The sequence below is a fragment of the Gorilla gorilla genome, chromosome 12, assembly GCF_029281585.2.
Source record: "Gorilla gorilla gorilla isolate KB3781 chromosome 12, NHGRI_mGorGor1-v2.1_pri, whole genome shotgun sequence".
Taxonomy (NCBI): domain Eukaryota; kingdom Metazoa; phylum Chordata; class Mammalia; order Primates; family Hominidae; genus Gorilla; species Gorilla gorilla.
The window spans coordinates 112,133,375-112,146,571 of NC_073236.2; the positions used below are offsets into that span (position 1 = coordinate 112,133,375).

General features: G+C 41.4%; 2 protein-coding genes across 6 annotated transcripts in view; one reads left to right on the forward strand and one right to left on the reverse strand.

Annotated features, from left to right (window-relative positions):
- The window catches only part of RBKS (ribokinase), a 110,553-nt gene extending 106,621 nt beyond the window's left edge, over positions 1 to 3,932 (forward strand). For 2 of the 4 annotated variants that reach the window (XM_055377656.2, XM_055377658.2), the window contains one exon: positions 1,809 to 2,107. In XM_055377656.2, coding sequence (XP_055233631.1) covers positions 1,809 to 1,982 — 174 coding nt within the window. In that variant the 3' untranslated portion in view covers positions 1,983 to 2,107. Of the gene's footprint in view, positions 1 to 1,808 lie in introns of all 4 variants that reach the window. The other 2 variants (XM_004029034.5, XM_063695992.1) reach the window with 2 other exon arrangements.
- On the reverse strand, positions 3,860 to 11,888 carry MRPL33 (mitochondrial ribosomal protein L33). Of its 2 annotated transcripts, XM_019021248.3 has the most exons (4): positions 11,796 to 11,888; positions 10,903 to 10,921; positions 9,061 to 9,167; positions 3,860 to 4,165 (listed from the first exon to the last, which is right to left on the reverse strand). In XM_019021248.3, the coding sequence occupies exons 1-4, from the start codon at positions 11,815 to 11,817 to the stop codon at positions 4,116 to 4,118; spliced, it is 198 nt and encodes a 65-aa protein (XP_018876793.1). In that variant the 5' UTR covers positions 11,818 to 11,888; the 3' UTR covers positions 3,860 to 4,115. The 2 variants fall into 2 exon arrangements, with proteins under 2 accessions (XP_018876793.1, XP_018876794.1); XM_019021249.3 differs by lacking the exon at positions 9,061 to 9,167.
- Positions 11,889 to 13,197: the final 1,309 nt, after the last annotated feature.

Below are 13,197 nucleotides of genomic sequence, written 5' to 3' on the forward strand. Positions count from 1 at the left end.
GACTGTGTAGTCACATTTAAATTGTCCTGAACACAGTTGTTAGACAAACACGAGCAGGTATTGCTCTGTCCAAAGGCACAGGTCCACAGACTTTCTCAGGATGTTTTCTGTTTCCATGGCCTTCACCAGCTTGGATCTTTGGAGCTTCAGAGAAAATGGAAAGAAACTTGATGTGTCCCTATATTTGGTTTAGAAATAATATCAAATGGCTCTCAGCTCTTTCTGTGTGCATTTTTAATGAAGAAACGGCTAATTCTAGGGCTAGGGCAGGGACTATACAAGATGACCCTGGAGCATCTTGGGGGATTTTGTTTGTTTTGTTTTTGTAGAGGCGAGGTTTTGCCATGTTGCCCAGTCTGGTCTCAAACTCCTGGGCTCAAGCCATCTGCCCACCTCAGCCTCCCAAAGTGCTGGGATTACAGGTGTGAGCCACCACGCCCGGCCCCCTGGGGCATCTTGTAATGCCAGAAAGTACTCAAAACCAAAAGGATGGGCGTATGTCAAAGGGACACAGGAGCCAACTGGAAAAGCTTCCAATGGCTAAAGCTGGAACAATTCGAACAACAAAATAATATAGCATTGAATTATAGCCCAAAGAATAAAATAAATAACCATGAGTTCATACTGATATAAATGACTGAATAAATAAATGGAAGAGACCAATCTCCCATACAGAAGAATTCCCAATAATTTATGTAGAAACTCCACCCTTAAGGAGATAGAGCATAGAAACTCCACCCTTAAGGAGATAGAGCATAACTTCAGGGAATAATTCCCCAACCCTTAAGAGTGGAATACATGTAATGACTTGCTTTCCAACATGAAAAAAAAATTAAAATTAAAGAAACATGAAAAAAGGGAGCAAAGTAACTTTACAGTGGAGAAACTTGGCAAAGACTACCTTAGCCAGGTGACCAAGGTTAACACCATCAGTAAGAAGTCATGTTGATCATATGTGCCCTTAATATGATGTGATGAAAATGACATTTCACCTCTGTGGTCTTCCAAAAACCATAACCACAGCCTGTAAGAAAAACGGACATATCCCAATTAAGGTATGTGCTACAAAATACATAACCAGTTCTCCTCAAAACTATCAAAGTCATCAACAACAGCCAGGTGCAGTGGCTCACACCTGTAATCCCACCATTTGGGATGCTGAGGGAGGAGGATTGCTTGAGGCCAGCAGTTCAAGACCAGACAGGTCAACATAGTGAGACCCTTTTTTTTTTTTAACTAAAATTTTTAAAAATTAGCTAAGTGTTGCACATGCCTGTAGTCCTGGCTACTTGGGATGCTGAAGCAGGAGGATTGCTTGCGCCCAGCCAGGAGTTCACTCAGGAGTTGAGCCCAGGCTGCAGTGAGCTATGATTGTGCCACTGCACTTCAGCCCAGGCAATAGAGCGAGACCATGTCTCTTTAAAAAAAAGAAAAAAAAATCATCAAAAACAAAGAATGTCTAAGAAACTATCACAGCCTACAGGAGTCTATGGAAATATGACGATTAAATGTAATATGGTATGTTGGATGGGATCCTGGAACAGAAAAAGGACATTAAGCAAAACTAGTAAACTCTGAAAAAAGTATGAAGTTCAGTTAATAATATATTATTTCTTTAGTGGTGATAAATGTACCACAGTAAGGTGTTAACAGAACTGGGTCTGAGTACGTGGAAACTCTGTATCATCCTTGTACCTTTTCTGTAAATCTAAAACTAAAATTAAGTTTACTTAAATATTTTTAAAATATGCAGTTTGGGCAACAGATTGACTACATGCTTATCTTCAAAACTGTGCTTTTAATTACAGGGTGCTGGTGACAGCTTTGTGGGAGCTCTGGCCTTCTACCTGGCTTACTATCCAAATCTGTCCTTGGAAGACATGCTCAAGAGATCCAATTTCATTGCAGCAGTCAGTGTCCAGGCTGCAGGAACACAGTCATCTTATCCTTACAAAAAAGACCTTCCGCTTACTCTGTTTTGATTGCTATTAGTCCCAAAATAAATATACCTGGGAATAAAATGTACTTGGGGGTGGCTGCTCCTGGCTAATGCTTATTAGAAAATGTCCTCGTCCCCTTTCTTTGCAAATATTAGTTCTTTCACGAAGTCATCCTCAAGCTTCAATTTATTTATAACGATGATTCTTTTGCTTTCCATGCATTTGCACAAAACAACCAGAATTAAAGATTCCACAACCAAGATCTGTACAAACATAAAGACAAGTAACGTCAATTGTCAACAGATTGTTAATGCCCCATGTGCACCATATGGCAGGGGTTGTGGACAACAGTGTCTAGAGTCAGAGCAGACTCTTCTTAAATAAGGGAAAGGGCACTTTCTAAGAGGGGCAGCTGATACTCAACTTCAGCTTAGTGTTGTCAACGCCTCTGGTTTTGTAAGGGAAGGCAGAAGTTTGGATATTTATTGAAACCCTTCAATGTTTATGTATCAGCAACTAATTTTTTTTTTAAATGTAAACACCACAGGGGCATGGTGGCTTACGCCTGTAATCCCACCACTTTGGGAAGCAAGGCGGAAGAACTGCTTGAGCCCAACATGGCAAAACCTCATCTCTACTAAAAATACAAAAAATTAGCCAGGTGTGGTGGCACACACCTGTAGTCCCAGCTACTCAGGAGGCTGAGGTGGGAGGATAACATGAGCCTGGGAGTTCAAGGCTGCAGTGAGCTATGATCACACCACTACACTCCAGCCTGGGTGACAAAGCAGACCCTATATCAAAAAAAAAAAAAAAGAAGTAACCACCACCTATGGGCCACATTCAACCCATGGGCTGAATAAATAAGTCATTTGTTAAACCAGGTAAGTTTTTTTTTTTTTTTTTTTAAGCAATTCATGCATGTCACAGACCCTTTACATCAGCTTAGCTAGGATCAGGTGAAAGATTTTTCTTGCAACTCAACACTATATACAGTTTCAGCCTAAAAAGAGCCAAGATCTCACCTATTATTGCTTTGAACCAGAGCTTTATCAAAAGATGCCATAAAATAGCTGATTGACTATGAGGCCACAAGCCCTAAGACTCATCAAGTATCTGCCTCTAATTCCACTGCCAGAGAGCTGCTCTTACATTTCCCTCAGAGCCAGGTTTGGGCCATGGAGAAGGAACTTCTTATTTTGTAGTCAGGGTGGGCACTGTATCATTCTCCCACACAAATGCTTTAAATGGGGTAGGATGTGAACCAACAGATCTTAAAATGAGCAGATCCTTTTCAACCGGGAACTTGACAAAGGAGAAAACTGGACAATTTTCAAAACTTGTGGGAAACAACAGCCTGAGTGAGAAAGTGTATGGCTCTGGGCAGGACAGAGGTCCATATCTGAACATTAGGGATTGCTCCCAGAATTCCATGCTAGTTAGCTGTGTGGTACCACCATGCCCCAGAAGTCTTAGCAGTGGCTTTATTGAAACACTATACCTTCTTTTATTTTAAAAGGAAAGAAAAATCTAGGGAATAAAGGAATCCAAAGCTGTCCCAGAAAATCCTAGATACTGCTTTGGTGATCTGGGTTTGAAAATATAGGCCTGTAGCATTTTTCCTAATTATATAAGCACAAATCAGAAATAGAGGTTCTCTTGGTTTGTGTTACAAGGCTCCTCTTTTTGTCATTCCTGGTCCCCCTTGCCATCTCTGTTATTACACGGGAGTTTCTTCAAGATCACTCTGGAATGTTACTCTGCCTTTTCTCTGAGTACAGAGGGAGCAGGCTGGAAACTCTTACATAAGTGTTGTTATGGAAACATTTATTACATGGAACAATGGTTATTTTTTAGTAATGTGGTTGATTTTTAAAACCTCAAATAGTGGGGAAAAACATCACTAAGACACAATAGCATAGGCTATTTTAATATTTTTTATTAAGGGCTATAAAAATACCCAGAAAGATAAATAAATGTGATGCAATGATATCTGTCCTAATATGAAGAACTTTCTTTCACTGCATTGTTTTCCTTCACAATGGCCTTCAAATCACAGGAGGCAGTGATTCCATGCCATTTCCTCTTCTTTTATTACACGCTACAGGATTTCTGAATCAGTATCCCCGCCCTCAGTCTTCTCTTTATAAATCAAAGTCATTTTCAATCCACCATTTAAAGGGAGCGTATTTTTTTCTTTTCCACGAAGAGGACTCTTTGTTTCACTATGGAGGGAGAAAAAAAGAATTGTAGCAGAAAATTATTATTAAGTATCATCGCCATTTTCATAAAAAATACATATCAGACCATAAGCCCTCACCTTTCTCTTATTTTACTATTCCTTGATATGAAGATGGAGCTGATTTGCAAACTCAGTTCCTCCATCCCAGGAGCCAGGGCAGACTGGAGAAAATGGCTATAGGGCCACTAGCTAATCAGCAGCATCCTTGGTATGCCACAAGTCATATTTCAACCAATGAAGAAATATTCACATTAAGAAAGAAAACTAGGGACAAAAATGGAAAACAATGTTTTCACCCAATTAATGTCCACTCTTGTAGGAAGTAAGCAAGGACAGACTGGGAGCTGGACTCCAGAAAGAGAGCAGCAAGAACCAAGTGGACCACGCTGTCTGGAAGAGTAATAGACACTAAACCTCTACTTCCCAGAGATGGGTTAATACACCCAAATACGGAGTTTTTAGTTTGGTACTATAATTAATATCATAACCAAAATCTCATTATTGTCAATATTAGAGTACAGTTCTCTGAAACAAAGTGCTACCGGCCTGGATGAAACACTGAAGGCTAGCTGGGCGCAGTGACTCACACCTGTAATCCCAGCACTTTGGGAGACCGAGGTGGGCAGATCACCTGAGGCTGGGAGTTCAAGACCAGCCTGGCTAACATGGAGAAACCCCATCTCCACTAGAAATACAAAATTAGCCAGGCATGGTGGTGCATGCCTGTAATCCCAGCTACGCGGGAGGCTGGCGCAGGAGAATCACTTGAACCCGGGAGGCAGAGGTTGCAGTGAGCCGAGATTGCACCATTGCACTCCAGCCTGGGCAACAAGAGTGAAACTCCGTCTCAAAAAAAAAAAAGAAGAAAAGATTGACTAGATGCTGAGCAGTAAGGCTTTCATAGTTCTATAATGCCTTATGGCACTCGATTAACTTCCATCTCTCTCTCTCACACACACACACACACCCCTACCTATTTCCTCTTTGCTAAAACAAAAACAAGAAAACACCAGAAATGGAATAATCACCCAAGGAAGATCCAGGAACTTAAACAACTATGACCTAACAATTCCTCACTTGTCCCTATCATACAGACATTTTAGCTTTTTTCTTCTACAGTCAATATGGATACTCTGCATATGAGATTCCCAAGTTATCTACGATTAAGAATGAGCTTATCTAAGTAAGTCCATTCTCACCTCCACTCCTACCTTAATTCTGGTTTAGTAGGGCTAGAGTTGGACTGAAGTCTACATTTTTTAAAACTACTCAATTGATGGGCAGCTGAATTTAAGAATCATTAACCTGTCAACAGATCTATGATATTAATACACTGTACATAAGGGATCTTTTTAACATACTTCAAATCATGTGAAATGTAAGTAGGATTGATCCTCCTAAAACTCCAAGGAGGACTACAATGCATTAATGCATTACAAGATAGTAGTAAAGAACCAAAACGGTTTCTCATCAATGTTACGACAAGAAATATTTCCCCCATGGTTTTCTACAGAGAACTAAAAACTTGGTTTAAAAAAAGGCGGGGGGTAGGGGGGTTGTCTCACTGAAAAGCAATCTGGAGACTATTTAAATGACCCTGACTAGGAGTAACTGATTAAGGTTAGTAGAGCAAGGCTATATTGAGTAGAATTCTTTGATTCATTCACTGCACCTGTTCCTTTAACTCAAAGAATAAAATATTTAAGTCCATAGAACTGTGCTAGGCAATGTAGAGTTTACAAAAGTGTAAGAAGACTCCCTGATTTAATACATCAGTACATCATGAGGTGCCCACACAAATGTCCAGTAAACCCCAGAGAAACCTAAAGGTCAGAAAGGGACAGGAATGGTGACAGAAGTCCTCATGGAAAGTGTCAAGTTTGGTCCCTGAAGACAGATCAGCATTTGGATTAAATGAACCAGGAATGGGCATCTGGTTTAGTAGAGGGATTGGTGCCAGGAGTCTCAGTGGGGATCCATGGCCTGACCACAGGGATGGGTCTTGATTTAAAAAAAAAAAAAAAAAAAAGTTTTAGATTAATTTGGCTCCATGTAAGAGACAGAACAGGGACTTGGCCAGGAATGGTGGCTCATGCCCATAATCCCAGCACTTGGGAGACTGAGGTAGGAGGATCAGTAGAGGCCAGGAGTTCCAGACCAGCCTGGGCAACACAGAAGACACTGTCTGTACTAAACAAAAACAAAAAACTATTTTTAAATTAGAAGGGCTAAGCACAATGGCTCAGGCCTGTAATCCCAACACTTTGGGCAGCCAAGGTGGGCGGACTGCTTGAGCTCAGGAGTTCGAGACCAGTCTGCACAACACAGACCCCATCTCTATTTTAAAAAATTAAATAAATACATAGAAGAACAGGGACTTGAGTGAGAAAGACTCGGTTCCAACTCTGGCTCCACCATTTATCAGCTATGAATCCCTGGGAAAATTTCTCAAAGTACTCTATCCTGCTTTCTTCCCTGTGGGAGAGATAACTATCTCCCTCACAAGGTCGTTGCTGGACACATAGTGCGCACTCAACACTGTGAGTTGAAATGACACACTGCTACCCACAATTGTAAACATGAATTAATTTTCTGTCAAAATATTTGCTGCTTAATTCATAGAAGAATGAATCTGTCAAGTTCTCTCCCTACATCTAACCAAAATCGATTCTGCTTCAATTACAGTCTATATTGTCTTGTTTAGTCATCCAAGGAATTAAAACTGACAAGTTTTCACTCTCTTTATGATAAACCTTCAATATATTTAAGAAAGTTTAATAAGCTCATGCCTCAGCCTTTAATCCTTCCTCTTTGGAAATTAGCATCTAGTTTTATACGTGGAAAAGGAATTCGAAAGGATAGGCACATGCAGCTGCTTCTTGCCACAGACTATATTATGAAATGCTCAAATAATTGTGAATTTTTTCACGTTTCCTTACCTATTTCCTTCATAAAGCAGACCAACAATCATCGTCCTCAAACTTAACAATTTACTCATCACAGTAAAACATGCTGGGAGAACTGCCAAGCTATTTGGTACCCTGGGCAATGGGGGCAGGCCCCGAGGCAAACATCTTCATCACGAACACGTGCAGGGCATTCAGCAGGTGGGCAGAAAGCCAGGCAGTCTGCTATCCCAGAACATTCTCTTCTTCAGAAAAGACAAAGTTGTGCTGTCAAAGCTAAGACCGTTCCTTATCAGAAAAATTCTAAGCGTCTGTTTGAAATTTATACGTGAATCTTTTCTCCCACTTTGAACTATGATCAGAACTGTTTATGGCTGTATCCTTTCCCAATCTCAAAACTTAAAATCAAACTGACAATTATTAAGTTCCTAATACCTCCATACTAAAGATGAAAAGCCCAGTACATTTTTTCATACTTAAAATATCACAGAATGTTATTCAGTCATCCCTTTGACTTTTCACCAGCTGACACAAAGAAATCAGAGGGAGAAAAACATACCAATCCAATTCTAAACCTTATCAATCCAACAGCAAACCTCATCATTTTTCCACCATATGAGGAATCATCCTGAAATTCAGACTCCTTATCATCAGATACAGACCTAGAATTCCCTTTTCACTCTGATAATGAACAGAAATTTGAACACCATAAAAACAGCAAGGAATTTTATTTCTGTTAAAGGATGGAACACAAGAAACTTTAAGCTGACAACTGTGCTTCTTGGAGCCTTTAAAAAATGTCTGCTCATGTTATTCTAGCCATTATCTTGTTAAGAAGCAATGGCCGGGTGCGGTGGCTCACACCTGTAATCCCAGCACTTTGGGAGGCTGAGGTGGGTGGATCACCTGAGGTCAGGAGTTCAAGACCAGCATGGCTAACATGGTGAAACCCTATCTCTACTAAAAATATAAAAGTTAGCCGGGTGTGGTGGCACACACCTGTAGTCCCAGCTACTTGGGAGGCTGAAGCAGGAGAATCACTTGAACCCAGGAGGCGGAGGTTGCAGTGAGCCGAAATTGTACCACTGCACTCCAGCCTGGGCGACAAAGTGAGACTCCATCTCAAAAAAAAAAAAAAAAAAAAAAATTAATTATAAAGAACACAAAATGAACAGCCAGAGCTCTAAAATTAAAAAACACATTTGCTATTTTTACATAAATCTGCACATAAAATCCAGAAACAGGATAGGCATCCACCAACAGCAATCAGGTGCTGACTCTATTTTTGTTTGTGAGCAGATAATATGGCCTTAGGAACACTTGTCTCTTCTAGATAAATACTTCCATCTAATGAGACCATTTAAAGTTACCATATAGTACAGCATTTTAGTGGATGGCACAAAATGGAAAAATCAAATTTCCTACCCCCACTGCACTAATATATAGAAACCATATTCCTTTAACTTCTATCAGGACCCAAAAACTAGCCACTGTCGAACAGATGATGCCAGGACACCATACGGTCCCCTTCTTAAGACACTTGTCTGTTTCCAGAACACTACCACCTATTCTCTTTACATAGCTGGTTTCTCACCTTCAGGTCTTGGTTAACTATCTCCTCCTGGAGAGACCTTCCCTGATTTAGCCATCTAATGTGACTTTCCCTACCACTCCCCAACTTCATCCTACACCTCAGCATCCTGATTGTTTCTCTCACAGCACTTATAATTTGTCATCTTTTCTCCCCCTCTCAGACTAGACTAAGTGCCAAGAGTACAGGGACTTGACTTGTCTTGTGTCCTGGTGTATCCCAGCACCTGGGATGTTAAATAGCATCATAACAATCATTCAATACCTATTTACTAAATGAATGCTAGTGTCAGAGGCTAAAAAAACACCTCCAGAGAGTTCAGATGTTCAGCCTACAAAGGGGGCAACAGGCCTTGGAAGCATTAACCTCCCCAGATCTTACCAACTGGATCGTAATGCAAAAGAGTCAGTTTTTCCCGCAGTCGGTTTCTCTTGGTGTTGAAGCAGAAACCTGTCCCAGCTTCGCTCACCATTCTCACCAGAATGTTTCTAAGATTAAAAAGTATGCTGTTATGTACGAGCTGACGAAATAAACTAAAATCAGTCACGGGGGGATGGCACATTTTGAGAACTCTGTAGGGTAATATTAGTTGTGAGATATCACTTGGCCCTAAGAAGGTTCAGTTGTAAGACAGCCTAAGTTTTCCATGAAACAGTTTCAATGGTTTCAAATCTCTACGATTTGCTCCACTACACAGAGTTACTTCGCAATGACCTAACCAAAACAATAAGAACAATCAAGCCACATTGCGGGACTAGCCTCAGACATCCACCCTTCACGAGGAGCAGAAGTCAGGAAGGGGAAAATATCAAAATACTGGTAACCACAGCTGGCTAGTGAGGAAATTGTAAAGATCGCTGTCTCAGAACAGCCCTCTCTTCCAGGGCATAAATGATTATATTCAGGAAGGGACAAAATAAAGAGACTAAAGCTTTTAGTTTGCTAATGTGCAAAACCTTGTGCCCCTTCATATTTCATTTAAGTTCCACTCATCCAAAGCAGAAAGTCCATGTTTGCCTCACCAGATCTTTTAATACCTGTACTGTTTGTTATTTTTTCATGTGTCTTGTCTCCCCATGTAGACCATGTTATTTTATTTCTCATGTAATTCCAAAACAACCTGGAAGCATCTAAGACTATATTACACACCACTGCATTGCTTTCAACATTCAGCACAGTGCCTCGTAAGAGGCATACAGTATTTGTTTGTAATTAAGATAGACAATAATTACTCATTCAACACAGATTCAACAAATATTAAGCACTTACTCTGTGGAAGGCACTCTGGGAAATACAAAGCTCTACAAGTCTATGTCTATGTCCTCTAGGAGCTAACAGTACCGTATGGAAGGTGAGTTGGTACATGAGGTCAATCAGGCAAGACATGTATGAAATATGTCACAAGGGTAGAAAGAACGAGAGTCAGAATATACCTCTACAGAAACCAAAGGCAAGGGATTCCTATAGATCCTTGGGGCAGGGAATTTTGACATAAATAACTGGACTGTGGCGAAAGCTACGTGAATTACTGAAAGATACTGGGAGGGAAAGCGCTAACATACATGTTTTTCATTAACTTTAATCCAAAAGACTAGCTTTAAGGATTTTCAATATCTTGAGTTGCAAGGAAAAGCTGCTTTAGAACCTCCCTATTTTTACCACAAAATCTTCAGTTATTGTCTACAACATTTATTTTGAAATACAAGTTTGGTAGTTCTAGTCTCTCTGGTACAGCATGGAATCTTTAATCTTGGCTATTTTTGAAATGCTTATACCATGAATGCAAAGGATTATAAAACTCATTAAAACAGACTATGATTTAATCAAAGCAGAGTTTGTTCTTCTGGATTCATGTAGTGAGCTCCAGACAAATGGCCCCTGGTCCTCGATTTGAGGAAATGGAAATATGGTGGTAGTCCAAATACAGCACAGCCCAATGGTTTGTTTAGAAACAGACAATGAGCTCACAAATCCTGGGACTAGAAAAGCAGCAAAGGTTCCTTCAAGTATTTCAATGCTCACAGAAGTAGCTCAGTTCAGCAGGAGGGAAAATATTTTTGAAAGAGTTCATAGAGAAAAAATAATCAACTAAGTAATCACAAACCAACTCTTAGGAAATCAAGGCCCAATGCTTAATTTCATATAAGGATGTACTGGGAGCAGCTAGACTAACAAATCTAATATAAACAAGTGACGTTTAAAAAAGGAAAAATCTTTACTTACTTTGACTTGCTCTTGGCAACTTTTTTGTAGACAGGAAGGGTTGGAAAAGAAAATAAAAATATAAATGTATTCTCTTTCTTATGCAAAGTTCATATAAATATCAGTAATAACCAAAAATATTTAACTTATGAAATATGCCATGAGGTGTCACTCAAGTAACTATTCCCTATCTATTAGGGATCCCCTTAGGATTTTATAGAAGGAAGGTTAAAAGATCCAATCAGACCAACACAATTCTATATTTAATATTTTGCATAATTTCATGACAGTTGGACTGGCTACCTTTTAAATCTTTCTAAAGTAATACCTGCTCCATTTTTTCCCTCTTCTAAGGTGCAAGTATTCGCGCTGCAGCAAGCTTCTTGTTTGACAAGTTTAACCTTTGCAAATTACAACAACCATCACATGTGGTGAAAATCAGATACTAAATCTAACTGGGAAGTCAGCCAAGGGTAAAGAAGAGCACTGACTCGGGAGCCCGAGGACTTCTTTAACTGCCCTGCCGCATTACTCAGGCAATTCATTGCCCCTCTCGGGAGCGGTTTCCTTATTTTTAGAGTTCGAAATGGGTGGGCTGCAAATTCTGAGGTCCTTCGGACAAAGATTCTCCCAACACGGGCTGGAGAAAAACGCCCCACAGCCAGACTCAGCAGTCCGTGCGGACGGCAACTGAATCCAGACACCGCAGACCCCTTCTCAGGCACCCACAGGTCCGCGCAGGGAGGCGCGCCGCGGGGCATGCCGGACGCTGTGGTCCTGAAGGCCTGGAAAAGTACGCAGCTGCAGCTTCCCGTCCTGTTCGCACATCCTTCCCCGCATCATTCCGGGGTCCTGCCTGTCACAGCCCCCTAACCCTCGCCGTAACCCCTACCGGCGTCACCAGCCCCACTTACAGAAGACCGCGGAGAGGAACATGGTGACCACACCTGGGCAGTCTCCGTCACCGGCCAAAAGGCCCCCAACCGACAACAACTGCTTCCGGGGCACGGGCCGGTTCTGGAAGAGGACATCCGGCAGTCGCCCGAGGCCACGCCCCCCGCCTGGAACCTGCCTCCAGTCGTCTGGCTCGTTCCTCGGTTTCTCAGAGCGAGTGTGTTTTGCTTTTGTCGTGCTGGAGGTTGGAATCCTCATCATTCTGGAAAGGGATTTACAGCTCAGGGTTCGCGCCCCGGCCCTGACTCCTATTTCTGGGTCAAGTGCTTTCAGCGTTAGGTGCTTTCCATATTTGTTTCACGAAATAATCGCAACCACCTGCATTAGACCCACAAGAACAACTGTGTATTGTACTTCGGCCGCTCCAGCCTATCAGCCCCTCGCATATTTTCTTAAAATGTTGCCTCCCCCTACCCAACTCCCTCTCCGCCTGGTTAAGCCTTACTCTCACTCTTCTGAGTCCCTTCGGCATTAAGAACCCCACCTTTCCTTAGTTATCCCAATTTCTAGGAGGGCAGGACCCTTTGCATCTCAAACTTCTGTATCCAAACACCTAGCACAGTTCCTGACATAGAAGCCAAATAACAGATTGAGAGCATTCACATCACGTGCCTAATATCACAGAACTACCAGGTGGCAGAGTAAGAATTTAAACCTAGATTTTATCTGACTCTGAAGACTCATGCCTTTCCCAGCAGACATTGGGACCTACCAGTTTGCAATCATTAATTTTTCATGGCTCTGTAAGGAACCTGGGCTCCTCTAACACCAACGACCTCGTCAGTAACCTCATTTCGCAACTAATAATCAGGACTTTTGAATTTTTTTCCTAATCCGTGATTTGTATCTACATATGAAGTCTTACAGATGTGAAATAAGATTTAATCGCATGGCTCACGCCTGTAATCCCAGCCCTTTGGGAGGCTGAGGCAGGCAGATCACTTGAGGTCACGAGTTTGAGACCAGCCTGGCCAACGTCGCGGAATCCCGCCTCTACTAAAAATACAAAAATTAGCTGAACCCAGGAGGCGGAGGTTGCAGTGAGCCGAGATAGCGCCACTGCACTCCAGCCTGGGCGACAAAGCGAGACTTCGTCTCAAAAAAAAAGGTAATAAAACTGTTTTAAAGAAAATTCAGCTCTCTGTGCCATCACAAAGAAGATGAGGAGGAAAAAAATCAGCTCTCCATACAATACAATTCAATTTTTTAAATTAAGACCGTCCTTCTCCTTAGTACCTATAATACTTTTTTTCCTTCTAATCATTCTTGATATTTACCTTCCCATAACCTGACTCCAGCTACTGAGTACCTTCCAGGTGCCGAAATCCTTTCTTACCTTGCACTGGCAAAAAAGAGCTTCAG